Source organism: Chenopodium album, chromosome 19 (genome assembly GCF_948465745.1).
Source record: "Chenopodium album chromosome 19, dcCheAlbu1.1, whole genome shotgun sequence".
In the NCBI taxonomy this organism is placed as follows: Eukaryota; Viridiplantae; Streptophyta; class Magnoliopsida; order Caryophyllales; family Amaranthaceae; genus Chenopodium; species Chenopodium album.
In genome coordinates, this window is record NC_137852.1 from 35,360,292 (window position 1) to 35,381,694 (window position 21,403).

The following is a 21,403-nucleotide window of genomic DNA, read 5'->3' on the forward strand; positions in this document are numbered from 1 at the left end:
ATGAAAGAAAATTAATAGCTAATGGGTTTCGAACTGAGACATTGTGAGGAAGTACAAAACAAATCTTACCAATGAGCCACTTTGTCCTTTTAATTATTACATGTTGGAATTAATTTTTATACGTAGGCTTATAACAGGTTAACGGAAAAATGGGCTTTTGATTTGGGGACCTAAGCGACCGCCCCGGTTGCCCTGCCCCAGATACGGCCGTGGCTAGGCCCAAACAATGCAATAGTTTTAGGATGTTTCTACTGATGACACCATAACATGATGATGTGTTATGTTATAACTGATCCATTTTTTATTTAGTTTTGAAAGACTAAATATAGGGATGTTAAGAGCTGACATGACACGACAACATGACATGAACCGACACGAAATAAACGGGTTTTGATAAAAAATTCTCGACCCGTTTAATTAATTGGGTCAACACGAACTCGACACGAAATTAAACGGATTAAGTAGGGTCAAAAATTTCAACCCGAAACCGATACGATACGCATGACCCGATTGTATAAATGGGTTGAACGACAACCCATTAACCCGAATTCGACACGCTTAACCAACTCAACTATATATGTAATTTAGTTTCATGGATAGGAAATTCATTACTTATGCATGTTTTAGTAGTTGACACTTTGTCATTTTGAAGGTTGGGACAATTCTTATGTAGTTTTTGTTAGCTTAAAATTTTTGTAGTTGCTAAAACTAACTTTAAACTCTTGCATCTTTAATGGTGTATGTCTTTCAATTTTTAAGTTGAATATTTATTAGTTTATTATATAGTCTTATGTAGGTAAAAGGTTACTGTAGGGAATATTTCAAGCACTATAACCCTAAACTTGAACCCCACTGTGATCATACATTAAAGTATGATGGCGTTCCAAAGGGAAGGAAAAGAGAGCAAAAGAGTCGCCAACAAGTTTTAGGAACTGGTAAAACCAATCACGAGGTGAAGGTTTCACCCCTTAAACGATCCAGGAGATCGTCAACTCCAAAAGGTCTTGAACCAAATAGGGTTCGGGGATGAGGGTACGAATCCAATCTACAAAAGAAAGGACCGCCCTATAAAATAGGCCTCTATTTTGTTCTACTCGTATTCATGTGCGCTTTCTGACTAACATGCAAACATTATATTAATCCTAAACCTGTTTATCTATGTTGGTTGAATATTAATGCACAAATAAAATATTATTGGTGATCACTTGAATTAAAATCATATTAGCCTAAACCAAATTATTAATTATCTTATTAAGCGTGATTTCAAGTACAAAATCCCTTTAACATGCATAAAAGGTGTGATCAAGCAATAACAATAAATATCAAGCAACACAATCATAATCATAATAACAATATTAACAATAATCATGTTAAGGCATAATAAAGCTTAAATATAATAGCAAGATCCTAGGCATGATACTAACAAGATTAATAACAAATCCTAGCATGTCACTAAGCATTAAAGATCAAAGCTTTTAACCTAATATGGTATTAACATGCTATTAAAGGCACCCTAAACATGATACTAGAAAGCAATAAATAACATCCTAACATGATACTAGGAATTAATCAAATCTAAGCATGCTTTCTACAAGAATAAAGCAATGAGATTACATACTTTGAAGCCTCATACCTCTTTCTAATAACAAAATACACAAGTTAGTATAAAATAATTGAAAGAATTAAATTAAATAATTGAAAGAAAGAGAGTTAAAAAGTTTAGACTGGATTTGGGACCAAACCCTCAGAAAAGTATAAACCTTTCACGTCCAGGGCGAAGGCAACTTCGAACTTGGCTAGATGATTCTAAATCTTGTGTATGCGGAATTGTGTTTAATAAAAGGCTAGCTTAGAAAGAGAAAGAGAAAGAAAGCATATATTGCTCAAGAGAGAATAGAGAGAATTGGGTGATTGTCAATGAATGAAAACAGAGTTTCGGGACCCTATTTATAAGGAAAATAATCTGGAAAAGTATAGAATTCGATTAGGAATAAACTACACGCTGTCGCCAGAAATACACGCTGTCGCGAGGTGACAAGGTCTGTCGCCAAGCGACAAACTTGTCGTTTGGCGACAGTCTGACTTGGACGCGTTTTTCCACGCGGAATCCGATCTTTAACCAACTTGATCTACGGAGTCCGTACAGAAGATAAAACGTATTTTCAAAAATAATAATATAATAATATTTATTCCAAATAAAAGTCCATCTTAAAAATAATTATTAAATCTAATAATATTAGAATTAAAAGGAACCTTCTAGAAACTTCTAGAAAGTTATAATTAATCCTAATAATTTTAGGAATAATAATTAACATTGGGCTCTCCTCTAGATCATTGGGCCGTATGTAAATGATTAACCGGGCTCAGTTTAGTATTTTGGCCATAACTTCCTCAATATTCATCGGAATTGGGCTTATAATATATCGTTGGAAAGGTCTCTTCGGGCGGCATATTATTCTTAGGTGTAACCTCCTGCACCTAGAAATAGGTGTCACTATCAAAACGCAGGAGAAACTACATGAAACGCAGCTCACATTTTTAGTGTTCTCTAACGTTTCTTCCCGCATCAGATTCTTAGTTTCCTTTTTCAAATTTTTTGGTTTCCTCTTTTCCAATTCTCTCTCTTCTCCTATCTTTCCTAATTCTCATCAAAGTTTTCCATTAAAATTTTCATTACTATATTTTGTTCTTTGTTTTATTTTCTGGAAAAATTATTCCCTGTTTTTTTCTCCTTCTTTAATTCCTTTTTCCTCTGTTTTTTCTGGAAAAATTATTCTCTGTTTTTGCGATTGCATCTGTTTCGATTGGATAATATGATAAAAAATATCATTATGATTTTCTTTTCCTCTGTTTTTTCTCCTTCCTTCTTTAATTTCTCTCTCCTCTGTTTTTTTATAATTTTTTTATTTATCTTTTGTTTCAATTTTTTGATTCAATTTTTCAATTGAATTTATTATGCGGTGAATTTGTGCTTAATTTCGATTGATTAAGTTTATCTAACTTTTGAATTCATATGAATTGATTTTTTTTTTAGCTTCGATTGATTTCATTTGTGTATGAATTGCCTGATTTTTTGCATTTTTTTTATCGATGAACATAATTATGCAAAATATGAACATATGCATAGGTTCCCTTAAATGTGAACATTAGCTTTTCATAAAGTGAACATAGGCATAAAAAATATGAACATATGCATTTCATAAAGTAAACATAACAATTCTAAATATGAACGTAAGCATTGGTTTCCTTAAAGTGAATATAAGCATTTAAAAGGTGAACATATGCGTAAAAAAAATATGAACATATTCATTCAAGAAAGAGAACATATGCATAAATAGGCTTAATGAGAATATTTCATGAACAAGAAATATTTACTATGAATATTTACATTATGAACATATGCATAGGTTACTTTAAATGTGAACATTAGCTTTTCAGAAAGTGAACATAGGCAAAAAAAAATGAACCTATGCATTTCAGAAAGTGAACATAACATTTCAAATATGAACATAAGTATTGGTTTTTTTAACGTGAATATAAGCATTTAAAATGTGAACATATATGTAAAAAAATATGAACATAAACATTTAAGAAAGACAACATATGCATAAACATATTTAATTAATATTTCATGAACAACATATATTTTGTTTCAAAAAAAAAAAATGAACAACATATATTTACATTACGAATATTTGAAATTATATATGAACATGTAAAATATTATTATGAATATAATGCTTTTAATTATGAACATAAAAATTTGAAGAAATAAAAAATAATATGATTATGAAACATATGCATTATAAGTTTATTTTTTTACGTGTTCATTTTTTATTATTAAATGTTCATTTTTTTCATGTTCATATTTTTTTACTATATGTTCATTTTGTAGAGCGTAGTGTTGATTTTGGCGGAACGGGATTTGTTGTCTGGGTTATTAATTGGGCCGCGCGTTTTGGGTCTTTTCTTGTTGCACCTATCTTAGGTGCATGAGGATGCACCTAAGACCAATTGTCTTCGGGCCCCATCCAACTACTCTATTATTGGACCTTAATTATGGACCAAACCAAACTGGATTGGCTATTTTTAATAAATAGAGTTATTTTTAAAAACAGAGAGAAGAGAATTTTAAATAAAACTAAACCGCAACACTTGACTTTTTCACACTTTCACCTCATTCGATTATGGTTCGATGCGAAAGGCATTCATCACTGGGTTTGGTTTTGGGAGACACAAATGGGTGTCTACAGTTACCCGGGTGGGTAAAGGATTTTCAACCCATTTAATAAATGGGTTAGGTTTGGGTCAAGGTTTTTCAACTCGTTTAACATTGACACGAACACAAACACGAACCCGATAAGACATGTCCCGTTTGACAGCCCTACCTAAATATACTATACATGTATGTATAATTGTAAATCTAGCTTTTCAAAATCTATTTTTTTCTTATTAAAATTATTTTCGAAAACTAAATTATAAATAAAATTTAGAAATGAAAAAATTCATCGTTGTTCTTCATTCATGATAGTAATTAACCACTCCAATAATCTTGTATAATTTATTCGCAACGCAAACCAAAACTCCGTCCAAAACTCCGTACAAATTCGTTTACAAATTTTGTTTTAGGGTTCGATTGATAATTTTGATTAATGTAAAAATCACATTATTTGATAGTTTTGAGAATGAAAAAACCATTAGGAACATGTATTATGATGATGTAAAATGCAGATCTTTCATTTAATAAAATGATGAATGGATAACGAGGGTTGCTCTTCGATTTAGAGTTCGAGTTTTTTTTTCGCACTATTCGATCCGTAATCTTGTTTTGCAATTTTTGTAATCTATGTGTGGTTAGGTAATCACCTATACTTAGTTAGGTCATAATAATTACAATATTCAAAATATAAAATTTGCATGGCTATACATACGTTGCATATAAGTTCTTCAGGAACTTTTCTTGCATGATTCATAAATATTATTAGATCAACATCATGTATAATTTCATCATAATATAAGCCCATTGGAATAATAATATGTCTTTCTAATTTTCCATCAAAGTTGTAAATATGCCTTACTATATGTATAATGAACATCGCATATATACCACAAATATTATATGGAAAATAATGCATGCAATTTAAGTTATAGTAAACATGATAACATACTAAACAAAATTTCAATGAGCAATGCAATGAATAATCCATTAACCTATGACTCACACATGTATATGAACATACATAACACTCTAAATAATGCAAGGCACTATACAGTGTGGATTTAAAAATCCATATTTCATTACATTTCTGGTCCATGATGAACTTATGATCATTATCATTATGTTGACATCAAAATGGACACGTATTTCAGATCCCTTATTCACTAGTCCACTCTATTATGCATATGCATATTATTCATCGGTTTCACTGTGTACCGGTATCATAAAATTCCTTTAACGTACATTTCGCATGCTATTTTACTATAAGATGAATACATCTATTATTGGTACCATCATAACTTTCTTACATTATAAGCCATCTATTATAATAATTCAGATATCTATACCACTTTTAGAGTATTTCATTCACTATAGTATTTATATACTATTAAACTATTAGTGTTAACTGCACTATCTTTTCAAATATCATATCTATTAGACATATTTTTATTTTGGAACTGATCATATATACAACCTACACTTTAGGTGTAGTGATTTAAGTACAATTGCAAGATTTTATCTCAATGTATACACATAGTTAATATGACCAAAATGTATCTTCAACGCTATGTAACATGAGTCATAACTAAATCAAATCATAAATGTGCAATATATCTTGATAATATATATACAAAAGTTGGAATATAACTTTTCAAACTACCATTAAAGGATCATAAATATTCTTTATTTATTTAATTTTTTTCCAACTTTTGCTATTTTTTTCTTCTCCCCCTGAGTTGGTAAAATATCTCATTTAAAGGGGCGTCTTATTATATACCAACTTAGTAGACAAATTTGCATTAATAAAATTCACTTCATTAGGAGGATCACAATCAAAATTTATTTATGAGAAGATTTGTATTAAATAAAATTCATTCTCTCTTCTGAAGAACAACTTTAATGAAGAATAATTTCTTCATTAACTTTACATTGCATGTGTATTTAATAGGAAAAATTGTCAGGAACTACATGCTTAATAGGGGTATTCGGAAACAACTACCTATTAAAAAATTTTATCAAAAAAACTACCCCCTAAATTTAAAAAGTTAGAGTAGCACTACCCATTTGCATTTTTCGGTGAGAAATTCCGGCGAGTGGGCCCATTTTTTCAATTTTACTCTGAAAAGACAATACTAGACCCGACATAACTTTTTCTGTGAATTTGTTAGCCAGGTATAACAATGCACCAACGAAGAGACACTGAAAAGGAGTAAAACACTTACTACGATATCTACGAGGAACGAAATATCTTGGTTTGTTTTATCAATCAAGGCAAGATGCCACCCTCATCGGACATGTAGATGCTTGACATCTATCAAACCCACAAAATGCCAAGTCACAAACTGGATATTTATTCACTTATGGAGGAACTGCAATTTCTTGGAAATCAACAAAGCAGACCCTGACTGCAACATCATCAAAACATGCTGAGTTGATTGCCCTCTATGAAGCAGGGTGAAAGTGTATGGCTAAAGTTAATGACCGACAATATCCAAGAAGAATGTGGGATGAGAGGAGTAACTAAGAATCCAACCATCATTTACGAAAGACAATACTCCATGCATCGCACAAGTAACCGAAGGATACATCAAAGGCGATAGGACTAAACATCTATCCCTAAAATTGTACTTTACGCACGATAATTGCAAAAGGAAGGAAAGATAAATGTTCAACAGATCCAATAACGTGATAATCTCGCAGATTTCTTTACAAAGTCCCTACCTTCGAAGAGTTTTGAGCGGTTGGTCCACAAAATTGGGATGCGTTGTCTTCGTGAGCAATGTTAAAGTCAGGAGGAGTATTACATGCACTGCACTCTTTTTCCCTTCGATCAGGTTTGTATCCCAATGGGTTTTTTCCTGAGAAGTTTTTTAATAAAGCAGTACACTAAAACATATAATAAATTATTGTTGTACTCCTTTCCCTTAGCTATGGCTTTTATCCCAAAGCGTTTTACGTAGCAAGGTTTTGATGAGGTAACAAATACCATATTTTGTATGACATTCAATTAATTTGATGATCAAGCATGGTGTGAATGTCCACACTCCAAATTTCTTCATTGCATTAAATGTAGTAGCCAACCTTGTTGCCAACCTCTATATTTGTAGCTCACAATGTAATACTAGTTTTCACTACTATAAATACCCATGCAAGTTCACTTGTATGATGCACACAAAAATATTACCAAGAGTAATATATACAAGTACTAATTCTACTTCTCTTATTACCTTTTAATCTTAATCCTCTAATCTCTATATATTTCACAACAGAAACAATAATTTTTGAGAAAAAATGAGCTCGACCGACTCACCTAAAGTGTTAAGAAGAGAATTAAGGAAAATCTATCAAATAAGACTCATGAAAATTGATCGGTAGACCTCATGGAACTCCCCCACCTCAACTCAAAAGCAAAACTTTAATAATGGATGATTAGTAACATAACATAAAACGAAAGGACAAAAGGATGCCACAATTTGAATTATGAACCTCAAACTCCACCCCTTAATATTTTTCATATTCAATTTTTGGTGCCAAACTCAACAACCCCCAATATGAACCCTCTTCCATAAAAGCAAAATAGAAGATTTCATAACAACAAAATACACTCTAATTTCATCTCATACTTTTCTCCAATTCCCCAATTTTAACAAATTCAACCAAATCAATCAATCAATCAAAAATGGTGCAACAATTTCAAAATGTATCACCAAATTCAAGCAGTAGCATCAAAGTTCAAGCTATGCAATTCGCTTATCCTGGCCAACCTCCCATCTTTGCTGATTTTAGCCTCGAAATTGCGCCTGGTTCTCGTTGTCTTCTTGTTGGAGCTAATGGATCTGGTAAAATTTCGTTCTTTCTCTAAATTGTTGTTTCTTTTTGAGTTTTGATTATTGTCTGCTATTATATGATTGATTGATTATGTTTAATTTTTTGAAGGGTATGTTATTTGATATTATACTTCGTTTTTTTTTTTTTTTTAAATCGCAACGTTATATTTTCTTTATATCAATTGCAACGTTTTAATTTATATTGATTATCATATGGGTCACTCATTTTATATGTAGCTAAAAACTATGCATCCCAAATTGCAAATATAAATAATTATGTTGTTTAAGTGTTTGATTGTATGTTGTGCTTTATTTGATTGATGATTTTTTGGGCTAAGATTCGGGTTTTTGTTGGTAGATGTAAATTTGTAATTAATTTAAATTGCTTAAGGACTGGATTTCTGTAATTTTTGGGTATAAGACGGCTTGTGCTGATTTCAAACATTAGGCCTGTCGAAATAATCAATTACAATGTTCGAATCATGTTGTATTTTACATTCACAATTTTAATGTGATGGATTGCAAGTAAGTAATACAAATGTAATGTATGTGCTTTGGAAGAAAGACCGACAAAGCGACAATTATATACTCCCTCCGTCCCTAAATGATAGTCCCTTATGGGCAAAAATCACGGGAATTAAGAAACTTAAATAAAAGTAGTAAAATTACATTGAAAAGATAAATTTACATTGGGTATGTAAAATAGTAGAGAGAGAAAGTAATAGAAGTACATTGAAAAACAAAATTTATATGGGAAAGTTAAATTTGCACAAATATTGTTGTAATTAGAGGAAATTTTGATAAAAAATTGATATTAATGGTACTTGAAAAAAGCAAATGGGACTATCAATTTGGGACTAAAAATAGGCCATAAGGGACTATCATTTGGGGACGGAGGGAGTATAAAAACTACATAGGAGACACATCATAGATAGTACAAATGAATTAATAGTATGCCAATTTAGGTGGGGATGGAGATTGTGATCACAGACATTTTTGGATGGTTTTACTTAGACTAAAAAAGATAGAGGAAATTGAGAATGAAGAATATGATGAGTTCGGAGAAAATTGAGATAATGAAAGCCAATTAAGAAAAAAGAATCAATTCTAGCTGAAAAATTTTGAGAAGAAAAGTGATATTATCTGTAGAAGGATGCTTTCTTGACAGAGAAACCTTACTTAAGTTATCAGCGAGCATGTTAAGGTGAGCAGAAAAGAAAGCTGTATGAGACTTCTAAGCATCTGATGGCTGTCTAAGAAACTAGGTTCTTCGCAATGTTTATTAATCTGATATCTTATGGAGATAGCAGATAGGGTTTAGATATGTAAAACAAAGCTTTTCGAGGCCGAGTCACCCCTACTGTATTCTGATTTAGCTGAGACTTTAGTAATTGTACGCTGTTTCTTGCATTTCCAGTTATGAGAGGATTTACCATAAACAATCCACCACCCAGTAATAGATCTAGCAGGACAAGAGGCCAAATTAGATCCAAGTAAGCATGCATACTAACCTTGATCTGATCTGCGTTATAAAATGCCCTATCCCAAAAGTCCATTTAACATAATTGAGGGCATGATGAAGAGCATGGAGGTGTGGATACCATGGGGATTTCAGGAACTGCGAAGTTGAGGTTAGATCTATTCATCTAATGTTTGTAACAAAGTTGAGTTTGCTAACTGAAGTTCTATCTGAACTGGAATTGAGAATCAAATCTTCGTTATGAGCTATCAGTTCACGTTTGGGCGATTTTGGTCTTGGTCACACATCCCTCATGAAGACTTTGTTGGTATTTTAACAGCTCAGTTTGAAATCTTGTTATGGATATTTTATCTGTCAAATACCTAAGCATTATGCTAATAGTACATTGAAGACAATACTAATCTTCAATGCCAAAAGTAGAGTGTAAAGGGTGCTTGAATGATACAATTTTACAAAGATTTTGAAACCTGTAGCCAACATATAATCTACATACACTGCTATGAAAGTCATACATTCATCCTCCTAAAGAACAAAGAATACTCATTCTTTGACTATTTATAAACCTAAGTCTTATAAAGAAGCTGAAGTAGTGATACATTATTTTGAGGCTTGCTTTAAGCAATAGAGAGAAATTTATAATACAAAAAATGTGTTGATTGGATTTGGAATCCTTGTTAATGTTGTTTTATATAAACCTATTCATAGATGTCATCATGCAAATAAGCAATGTTGTCGTCCAATTGTTTTGTGGCAAGAACTATATCTTCTTATATTGTTTTGAGTCTTTGATAAATTGACCCCGCCTGAGTAAAAGGTATTATAAAAATCTATGCCTGCCTGCCCCACTTATGGGATTAAGGCTTTGATTGATTGATTGATATGCCTGCCTGCCTTACGATTATTTCATCTAAATGTCTCCCTCAGCAATTCATCAGAATTCAACTATACTTGGCAGAATAATATAGAAGGAGTATCTTTGTTGCTTGCCTCCCTCATACCATTAGCTTTGACCCAACAAGAGCTTCATAGTAGCTTCTTCCCAACTAGAATGAAGATTTAGGTGTTACATGTTGAATGAATTCGTAAATCACAATTCTCAACTCAATGAAACTTAGCAGAAAAAGAGGATTGGGACTTCCTGCTTTGATAGCATGTAAGAATTTGTAATTCGGTCAAGTTTGCTTATACCTCATTCCTGAATAAGTTCCAGCTTTGATTGTGTTTATTTTCCAATGCATATGTACGGGATCTTCTGAATTTAGAGGAAAATAAAAGTGTCCTAATGTGTTAACTCCTTAAGATAGTTAATTGGAAAGGTAGAATTGTATAAAAGAATCTAACTGGAAAATTTCTCCAATTATTACAGTAACAAACTCTTCTGTTAACATGACAAACTATGCCAACTTGGACAAATACCAAAGCATCATGCTACTGTATTACTTCTGAACTGATAACTTGTTGATTTCTATCATTCTATGGCCTAATTGCTGCTGACTTGTAAACCCTGACACTGAGCCTTTTATCATAGAAGAGGAAGGCTTTTTGAAGACTATACTTTGTCATCCTTAGTTCCTTACTATAGCAGCTTCAATATTTGATGTTGATATGGTTTATGTCTTATAGGTAAGACTACTTTGTTGAAGATTCTGGCTGGAAAGCACATGGTTGGTGGAAGGGATGTTGTGCAGGTTTTGAATTCTTCAGCTTTCCATGACACGCATCTTGTTTGTGGTGGTGACTTAGCATATTTGGGAGGATCTTGGAGTAAGACCATTGGCTGTGCTGTAAGTTTCTCTCTCTCCCGCGTCTTATCTCTTTCACACACACACATATACTGACACACATAAAACATGTTTTGTAATCTCATAAAATCATACACACTTCCCCACGCCACATGCACAAATGCAGCCCCCTGATCACGCATACACAGTTTGTAAGACTAATTAATCGCCATATATCATGTTATGCCCGTTAGGCCAAGTTTGTGTATATGTACATGATTGTGTCAAAATTGCTTTTAAAGGGTCTCATAGATAATGGTGCTACAAGGTAATTGATTAATAGTAACAAATTTTGTTAATATTTTGACATGGATTGTTCAAGGTGATCCTTTTCTTTCCTTTGTGACCTATGTGGTTACCTTTGTAGATCGCAATTAATTTGTAGGAGAATGAGTGAAACTGGCTTAACGTTTATCATTTTACTAGTGTAAGATTAAAAAATTACTCTAGAACATCTTCATCTTTCACTGATGTGCTTATTTTCCCATACAAGGCATAAGGGTCGATCAATTTTAGTTTGTTAACAAGGGAGCAACTTTTGATATTCTTTTTCATTTATTTGTAAGTAGTGTGGACTATGCACTTGAGTCTTAATTCTATAAGGCACATCAATACTATGCAATATGCATGAAAGTGACTAAATGAGCACTCAGGTGTTCCTTTCTTAGTTGTGGAGATGGGATGGACTGTGAAATGCAGCAGAGATAGAACAAATCGGGGATTGTTATGAAGACAAAAAATTTCAACATATGTTTTATTGCCATTTTTTGTTGATCTGAACGAGTTCATGAGAGGAATATGCATATTAATTGTGAAAATTCATATACTTTTGACATCTTAGTAAATTATTCTTAAAAAGTATTGTTCCTCTTCTGAAGTACCATTGAAAGCGACAAGAAAAAAATTTCTTGATAGCTCTTTTGTTTATTGCACCTCTTGCTCATTACTAGTTATTTTACAACTTGCAGCTTGTAAGCTTTATTTTTTTTTTATTTTCAGGGTGATGTTCCTCTCCAAGGAGACATTTCAGCTGAACAGATGATTTTTGGAGGTATATTACCCTTATCGACATTATTGAGCATTTAAGAAACCCCTTTTTTCATTTTTTTTTTCATATTTTTAATAGAAATTCCCCCCAGCAGTTACATAATAAAGAAAGCGGCTTGGAAACATAATTCTTGTTGCTAATTCAACTCTACAATTACCTTGGATTTTTTCTAGCCATCATACTTCAGAGTTGGGTCTTTATTAAAGCTATTATACCTTCACCCAGTCTAGTTTAGAAATTGGGATTATAATTGATAATTAAATTTCACTCACTTAAATATCAAATTAAGTGGGGCTTCATTCACTTGAATCTTCATTTCTCATGCAAAATATGATAACCTATGCAAAACTTTGGCAGGGAATATCACTGAAAAAAATTGATACAAACAAGGCCATTAAATAGGCATTATAGTGCTAAATGGCTTTGTGTGTGTGTGTTTGTGTGTGTGTGAAGATATTGATAAATGTTGAATGTTCTGAAGCATATCTCAAGTTAAATTAAAATTGTGACGGCCTTATAAAAACCTTTTGTAAAAATGGAAACCAAAGCTTAAAAAATCTGTTATAAACTAGAATAACGGTTCAATGCCATGTAAAAAGATAAATCTACATGTGGCAAGCTAATTGAATTCATCCCAACTGAGGCAAATTCTGTTGGAAGTCGTGGAATGTACAGAATGGCCATGCACACTGCAACTGCACCATTGCACACTTTCCTCTAAAAATCATTAATAACATTCTCCGCTGTTCCTATTTGTCTAAGATTTGATTTTGTAATAATTTTGTTGCACAAAAATTCAAACACCTCATGTTGTAAGAGTTATTGATCAAATGGATACATCATCCAAATATGCAGAAATAGTTAACTGGAAACAAAATATCTTCCATTGCATTAAAATAGCTTCATAAAGCTTGTACCCTAAATAAGAACTAGTAACAGCACCTTAGCGGCGGTTGCATTCTGTATTCAGGCTGTAAACCTATTCCTTTTTCTACTGCAGTTGAAGGCACTGATCCTGATAGAAGAGAGAAATTAGTTGAGTTGCTTGATATTGACTTACAATGGAGAATGCATAAGGTGTCTGATGGTCAGCGAAGACGAGTCCAAATCTGCATGGGTCTTCTTCATCCCTTCAAGGTATCCTGACTCTTACAATTATGAATTATGTTTATTTCCGCCTTCTGTCTCGCACTCCAGCTTCTGGTAACTTGTGTTTTGTTTCTTCAATTATCTACTGATGTTTTAAAAATGCTTCAAAAGTTTGTTTAATGTTGAAATGGAACATAGATTAATCCAGTCACGATGAACTTTAAGCCTTCACCTTGCATAGACACCAACTATTTTGTGAGAGACACTGGTGATTTCATGATGTTGGCTTCTCTTTCCCTTAATTGATTTTGATTTTTAATAGCCCCTATGTCTCCTTTATCCTAGATTCCTAGTGTCAAGCCTGTCGATTGATTTTGAAAGTTTAGTTTCTAAGAAGATAAATTTTTAGTGTTTCATTTTTTTTATTAGTGTTATTGTGTGATGTTGTGCGTTAAAAAATAGTCTTTGGTACACCTAGCTAGTTAGCTTTAGGCTTTTATAGCCTCTTGTATGACCATTATTTTCCTCCTATATTCTTTTTCTTCTATACTAATCATTTAATTTTTTATAATCATATGGCTTCATGTTTGATTGGAACTTTTGGTATGCTGCAGGTTCTCTTGTTGGATGAGGTTACTGTCGATCTTGATGTAGTTGCCAGAATGGATTTGCTTGAATTTTTAAAGGAAGAGTGTGATCAGGTATGAGATACTATCTTTTGCTACCCATGATATTCTACTAGTGCTGGGCAAGTTGCATTTTTTATTATTTATTTTTTTAAATTCGATCATTCTCTGGCAACTTGCAGAGGGGAGCTACAATCGTTTATGCAACCCATATCTTTGATGGTTTGGAGACCTGGGCAACTCATCTGGCCTATATCCAGGAGGGCGAGTTGAGGAGGGTAGAGAAGCTATCAGAGCTTCATGAATTGAAGAGTTCAACCAATCTTCTTTCGGTGGTTGAGTCATGGTTGCGTTCTGAGACTAAGCTGGAGAAGAAGAAACCTGTTACCACTACTAATACCCTTACACAAAAATCGTCTGGTTTTGATGCTTCACCATTTAGATCGTCTAGACATATGGCTTACTATCGATGATTCTAACATACAACCTGGGTACTAAAATCAACTGGACCCGTGCCCTATCTTCAAGCTTATAGTGGTGCTAGTATGCAACTGATACAAATAGTGCCATATGTAGAATGCTTTTTCAACAGGGCAATGATGTGGCCTTTTATCAGAGTGTCAAGCCTGCATATTAATGTAATGTCATACTGAAGCAAAGCAAATTGGCATTAGCCAAATAAATTGAAGAAAGAAAACCTATGACGTGGTGGCGGTCATGACTCATGAGTTTTGAAGATTAACCCAGTTGGTAGATTTCTTGAATAAAAATTGGTATAGAAGCTGTCTTGTTAACTAATCTTGTGCGCAGCTGGTACCTGGAATGCACAATGCTTGTATTTCCTTTCAGGAGTTGCTTGGCTAGCGCGTGTGTGTTGCACAAGGCAAGCTAGCCAGTGTAATGTGTTAGAATTGATAATCTGCGCTGATTGTGATAGTTGTAATGATATTTATCTTCTTTGTAATTTTTGTTGGAAAGGAAAAGAAAACAGAGTGAAATTTGTTTGTACTAACACTGAGAGATTTGAGTTCTGCTAAATATTCGATTATTCAGTATGACTGATTATTAACATGAATTTATGGTTCAATTGAATTACGAAGCACTCTTACTACACCCATGACAAACTCGATTTACATATCAAGAATGAAACTGAACGATATGGTTCTTTAGGAATTAGTTTTCTTAATTTTTAGATTATTGCAACGACAGTAATTTTTTAAATTTTCTTTTAGGCAAACGACAATTGAATTGAGTCAACAAATTAAAATGATGACATCAAAAACATTTTAGATTTTACTCATATAAAACCTCCGTTTCGTAATAAATTTGCAACAGTTTGACTTTTATATTATTCATGCTTTTTGGTAAATTGTTTATCACGATCATGTGATATGGAGTACTTACCTTCCATTCGTAGAAAAAAAATGAACAAAACATAATTAGACAATTTAATTTCATAAATTAGTTAGACTTAAGGTTTATTTTAAGGAATCCTACTTGAAGATGGCTAATTTGGTGCACCAACCACATTCACATATAGATACTCTTGAAGATGAATATCTTCACAAGTTAAGAGGAAAGATGCTCAAGATTCTGTGTTGATCCATCCACTTGGTGTTACAAAATAAACGTTAAGATTGCTACTTTTATTTACACCAACTGGCTTTTTCCAAAATAGTTTGGTGGCACTTTTGGCAAAATCTTCTTCATCATTTCATCCTGTTACAGAATATTAATATAACTAAGAAAATAAATAATACTTCATTTGGTAGATGGTTTAGTAGCAAGGGTTGTATCACAACTGTGAGATTGTAAGATCAATCACCTCGTCAAAAAAAAAAGAACAATCACAATGTCGTGAGATCAATTTCCGCTTGAGGCTCCTTGAGGGAGTGGGAGTTCTCTAACCTTTTCTGCTAATTTAGAATGAGTTGACATGTACAATCCAATTTAATCCAATATGACGCTTTCTCTGTACTACAAATTTAATATCTTTGATAAACTAATACATAATGATGAAAAATTATAAAAATATCTTTTTAATGTACACCAACACATAGTGATTAACTTTATAGATAATAAATATTTTTTTTTTTTTTTGAAAGAAGATAATAAATATATTTTATAGAATTGTATACATCCGAAAATATTAAGGATATATTTTAGAAAGATATATTTGTTTCTATCTTTTATATTGTTTCCTTATTTCTAGTAACCTAATTAAGGCAAAACTAGGAATAAGAGTTGTATATATATGTTTCACCCCGATCAATGAAAGTTAAGCCGTAAGTTTACACAAATTCTATATGGTATCGGAGCCTTGAAAAATTTTTTTTTTCTGTGAAATTCAACGATGGGGGATACACCTCCTCCACCGTCACCTACAAAAATTGAATCAACCTCTCCGTTTTACCTTGGACCGCAAGATCGGCCCGGGGATTACATAACCTCACAACGTCTCAAATTAGATAACTTTCATGATTGGTCTCATGCTGTGCGGATTGCTCTCTGCTCTCGCCGGAAGTTTGGTTTCCTTGATGGTAGTATCAAAACCTTCGAGCCGCCGTGTACGAAGGAGGATTGGGTAACAATTCAATGTATGTTAGTTTCTTGGCTTATGAACACAATCGATCCCGAGGTAAAATCTATGCTTTCACATTATGATGATGCTAAAAAATTGTGGGATGATTTACATGAGCGTTTTTGTCTCGTTAATGGCCCTAGAATTCAACAGATTAAATCTGAAATTAATAGATGTGAACAATTGAAGAATATGACCGTTGCCGTGTATTACAGTAAATTATGTGTTTTGTGGGATGAACTTGATAGACTTGAACCATTAATTTCGTGCAAGTGTGGATAGTGTCAGTGTAATGTAGGCAAACAACATGCTGATCGTCGTGACGGGGATAGGCTACAACAATTTCTTCTCGGTTTATATTCTGAATATTATGCTCAAATTCGTTCTAGTTTGTTGTCTATGGATCCCCTGCCTACATTAAACAGAGCATATCAACAAGTTTCTCAAGACGAGAAGGTTCGAGGCATCACTCCTACCAAAGATGAATCTGCCCCTGCTCTTAGTTTCGCTGTCCGTACAGGTGCAGGGAGGGGCCGTGGTGGTGGTGTTTCTGACCGCCAGCCGCCGGTTTGTGGGAAGTGTGCAAAGGTCGGACATGAAGCATCGAAGTGTTGGTCCGATAAAATATGTGGCTACTGTAAAAAGCGAGGTCATGAAGAAATTAGGTGCTATGATAAACATGGGTGGCCGGAAGGTAATGCCGGCAGCCAGGGGGGCAGCCACCTGCTGGCCGTGGTCGCGGGGGTCCGGTGAAGGCCAACGCGGTTGTTGGTGGTAGTTCAAGCTCGGATGATTCGGGTACATTTGCCTCGGGTCGTTTATTCTCAAGTGAACAATGGAAAGCGATTACGGGATTGATGGGTAATGCAACAATTTCCGATAATCGGTTGAGTGGTAAGTTTGATGAAACCTCTTGGATTATTGACACGGGGGCTACTCATCATGTGACCGGAGAAAAACATTGGCTTTTTGATACAAAGAGTTTTGAATGTCCTGTTGGTTTGCCTAATGGGGACACGGTGTTGGCATCTCTTATTGGTTCTGTGTGTTTATCGGACAAGATTACTCTCACCGGAGTACTCTATGTTCCTAATTTGAGTTGTAACTTAGTTTCTGTTTCGCAACTCAATGATGATCTTAATTGTACTGTCCAATTTAACTCTTATATTTGTGCTATACAGGACCAAACGAAGGAGCTGATTGGAACGGGAACTAGGAGGGACGGATTGTATTACTTTAGCAAAACGGATTCGGTGCATCATGTGAGTGTTGCAAATTCAGAGTTGGAGTTGTGGCATCGTCGTATGGGTCATCCTTCCGAGAAAGTAGTTAAGTTGCTTCCCACAGTTAGTAATAAAGCTTGTTTAGATAAAGGGTGTGAAGTATGTATGCGTGCTAAACATCCTAGAAATAGTTTCCCTTTGAGTGATAATAAAGCATCTAGAATTTTTGAGAAAATTCATTGTGATTTGTGGGGCCCGTATAGACATGTTTCCTCATGCGGAGCTCGTTATTTTTTAACAATTGTTGATGATTATTCTAGAGCTGTTTGGATTTATTTATTGAATGATAAAACAGAGGTTTTCCGAATGTTTTTGATGTTTGTTGCCATGGTAGATAGACAATTTTCTCAAACCATAAAAATTGTGCAAAGTGATAATGGTACAGAGTTTAATTGTTTGCGTGATTTTTTTGATACTACGGGCATTATTTTCCAAACCTCTTGTGTGGGTACTCCGCAACAAAACGGGAGAGTTGAGAGGAAACATAAACACATTTTGTCTGTTGGGAGAGCTTTGAGATTTCAAGCCAAATTACCCATTTATTTTTGGGGTGAGTGTGTTCTTGCCGCAGCTCACCTAATTAATCGTACTCCCACTCCGTTGCTACAAAATAAAACCCCATTCGAAATTCTCTTTGATAAACCCCCTATGTTTGATGCCATTCGTACTTTTGGGTGTTTATGTTTTGCACATAACTAGAAAACTAATGGGGATAAGTTTGCTAGTAGAAGTCGAAAGTGTGTTTTTGTGGGTTATCCTTTTGGGAAGAAAGGGTGGCGTTTGTATGATCTTGAATCTAAGGTTTTTTTTGTGTCTCGGGATGTTAAGTTCATTGAAGATGTGTTTCCGTTTGCCACTCCGGAAGATGTTAACATAGAGCCTCATGTCTTTGATTCGGGTTGTGATGTGCATGATGATTTTGTGGAATTTGAGGAGGAAGAGTGTGAAACATTGTGTGATAATGGTGGTGTTGATGGCACTAAGGCCACGGATCAGCAGGCCACGACAGATTACTCCGCAGCCAGGCCGCGGCCAGAGGTCACAGACCGCAGCCAGGCCGCGGAGAACACTGCTGGGCAAAGTGTGGCAGACCACACCGCGGGCAGGCCGCGGCCAGAGGCCACAGACCGCAGCCCAGTCGCGGAGGGTGCTGCCAGCAGCACTGCCAGCGTGCAGCAGCCCCAAGGCCATGATGCACATGGTAGCAGTGCAGGGGCAACGGAGCAGCCCTTGGGGAGAGGCTTTCGGGAAAAAATTCCCAACGTTCGCCATCGTGATTATGTGACTCACTCCGTTTTTGCTAACAATCCGTCTCCTTCCACTCCGTCCTCCAATACTCCTTCAGGTACTCCTTATCCTTTAGCACATTATATAAATTGTGACAAGTTTTCTGTGAATTATTGTAAGTTCCTGGCAGCTATTGTTGGTGGTCATGATCCGAAATCTTTTAAAGAGGCCATGAAACATGAAGGTTGGAGGAAATCTATGCAAGAGGAAATAAAGGCTTTGGAAGATAACGGTACATGGACCTTAGTGCATCTTCCCCCGGGTAAACGTGCACTAGGGAGTCAATGGGTGTTTAAGACAAAATATTTGTCTAATGGTGATATTGAACGACTTAAATCTCGTTTAGTTGTTTTTGGTAATCATCAGCAGGAATGCATAGATTATGGTGAAACGTTTGCTCCAGTTGCAAAGATGACAACAGTTCGGGCTCTTCTTGCAATTGCAGCATCAAAGAATTGGGAACTTCATCAAATGGATGTGCATAATGCTTTCTTGCATGGTGATCTTGATGAGGAGGTATATATGAAATTACCTCCCGGGTTTGAAAGTGAGGATCCTACATTAGTCTGTCGCTTGGACAAGTCCTTGTATGGGTTGAAGCAAGCACCGAGGTGTTGGTTTGCAAAGCTAACTGCGACTTTGAAAGGGTATGGTTTCATTCAATCTTACTCTGATTATTCCCTTTTTACGTATACTAAAGGCACCGTTCAGATTAATGTCTTAGTATATGTTGATGATCTTATAATTTCTGGTAATCATTCCGCTGCACTTGTTGGTTTCAAGGCTTATCTTAGTGATTGTTTCAAGATGAAGGATCTAGGTCCTTTGAAATATTTTTTGGGCATAGAGGTTGCTCGTAGTGCTTCAGGTTTATTTTTGTGTCAACGAAAATATACGTTGGATACTATTTCTGAGACAGGTTTGTTAGGGGCAAAGCCGAGTGGTTTTCCCATGGAGCAAAACCACAAGCTCGGTCGTGCCACAGGTGCGTTTCTTGAAGATCCGGAGGCATATCGTAGGTTGGTTGGTCGTTTGATTTATCTAGGGGTCACTAGACCAGATCTAGCATACTCCGTACATATTTTGTCTCAGTTTATGAAAGAGCCACGCATTGAGCATTGGGAAGCGGCTCTTCGAGTGGTTCGTTATTTGAAAGGCACCCCGGGTCAGGGTATTTTGTTGAGTGCTACTAGTGATCTCACTTTGGAAGGTTGGTGTGATGCGGATTGGGCGGCGTGTCCCCTTACCCGTCGTTCTATCACAGGTTGGTTGATATTTTTAGGTCATTCTCCTATCTCTTGGAAGACTAAAAAGCAACCAACAATGGCGACTTCGTCTTGTGATGCCGAGTACTAGTCTATGTATGCAGCTACTTGTGAGCTCAAGTGGCTTAAGGGTTTGTTTCTAAGTTTGGGTGTCCATCACCCTGAGGCAATCAAGTTGTTTTGTGACAGTCAGTCTGCTTTGCACATTGCAAAGAATCCGGTCTTTCATGAAAGGACCAAACATATTGAGGTTGATTGTCATTTTGTGAGAGATGCAATTATTGACGGTTTAATTTCTCCATCGTATGTTCCTACGACTACTCAATTGGCCGACATCTTCACGAAGGCTCTTGGGAAGTCACAGTTTGATGGTGTTTTGTCCAAGTTGGGCACTTTTGATCCTAGTGCTCCACCTTGAGGGGGGGTATTAAGGATATATTTTAGAAAGATATATTTGTTTCTATCTTTTATATTGTTTCCTTATTTCTAGTAACCTAATTAAGGTAAAACTAGGAATAAGAGTTGTATATATATGTTTCACCCCGATCAATGAAAGTTAAGCCGTAAGTTTACACAATTTCTACAGAAAATGAGAATTTATGATCAAACCTTTAAAAGGTAAATAAATAAATAAATCAATAAATAAATCAATGAGACAACTTTATAAAAACGGGGGTTATATTTTGTCATTTTATAGTAGAAATCATGCTCATGATATAGTGAAAAACATCCATAATATAATTGGCACGACGAACGAACGCGTGGCAAACATGGCATGTGCTTTAGAGATGACTTATGATTCTAATGTACTGTCAAAAGTGGCCGGTATGATTTGCCAATTGCCATAGGTTTTTTTTTTTTTTTTTTTTTTTTTCAACTTCTAAATTTTCAAAGCTACTGTTAATATATTATTTTTA

General features: G+C 34.7%; 2 protein-coding genes across 2 annotated transcripts; both read left to right on the forward strand.

The window, feature by feature from the left end:
- Positions 1-7,729: 7,729 nt before the first annotated feature.
- LOC145595271 (ABC transporter I family member 19-like) lies at positions 7,730-15,125 on the forward strand. Its single transcript, XM_081651655.1, has 6 exons — positions 7,730-8,058; positions 11,150-11,310; positions 12,307-12,358; positions 13,356-13,492; positions 14,059-14,145; positions 14,253-15,125. The coding sequence occupies exons 1-6, from the start codon at positions 7,899-7,901 to the stop codon at positions 14,541-14,543; spliced, it is 888 nt and encodes a 295-aa protein (XP_081507781.1). The 5' UTR covers positions 7,730-7,898; the 3' UTR covers positions 14,544-15,125.
- Positions 15,126-16,423: 1,298 nt separating this feature from the next.
- LOC145594280 (uncharacterized) lies at positions 16,424-20,577 on the forward strand. Its single transcript, XM_081650613.1, has 7 exons — positions 16,424-16,865; positions 16,950-17,239; positions 17,359-17,694; positions 17,833-17,913; positions 18,634-19,698; positions 19,822-20,020; positions 20,141-20,577. The coding sequence occupies exons 1-7, from the start codon at positions 16,424-16,426 to the stop codon at positions 20,575-20,577; spliced, it is 2,850 nt and encodes a 949-aa protein (XP_081506739.1).
- Positions 20,578-21,403: the final 826 nt, after the last annotated feature.

What these genes read in the sequence shown, in the direction of transcription:
- LOC145595271 (XM_081651655.1), top strand. Translation starts at nt 7,899, where the DNA reads ATGGTGCAACAATTTCAAAATGTATCACCAAATTCAAGCAGTAGCATC. An exon ending in TGAACAGATGATTTTTGGAG is followed by an intron (nt 12,359 to 13,355) that starts GTATATTACCCT and finishes TTTCTACTGCAG; the next exon opens with TTGAAGGCACTGATCCTGAT. An exon ending in GTCTTCTTCATCCCTTCAAG is followed by an intron (nt 13,493 to 14,058) that starts GTATCCTGACTC and finishes GGTATGCTGCAG; the next exon opens with GTTCTCTTGTTGGATGAGGT.
- LOC145594280 (XM_081650613.1), top strand. Translation starts at nt 16,424, where the DNA reads ATGGGGGATACACCTCCTCCACCGTCACCTACAAAAATTGAATCAACC. An exon ending in GACCGTTGCCGTGTATTACA is followed by an intron (nt 16,866 to 16,949) that starts GTAAATTATGTG and finishes AGTGTAATGTAG; the next exon opens with GCAAACAACATGCTGATCGT. An exon ending in TGGCATCTCTTATTGGTTCT is followed by an intron (nt 17,695 to 17,832) that starts GTGTGTTTATCG and finishes TGTGCTATACAG; the next exon opens with GACCAAACGAAGGAGCTGAT.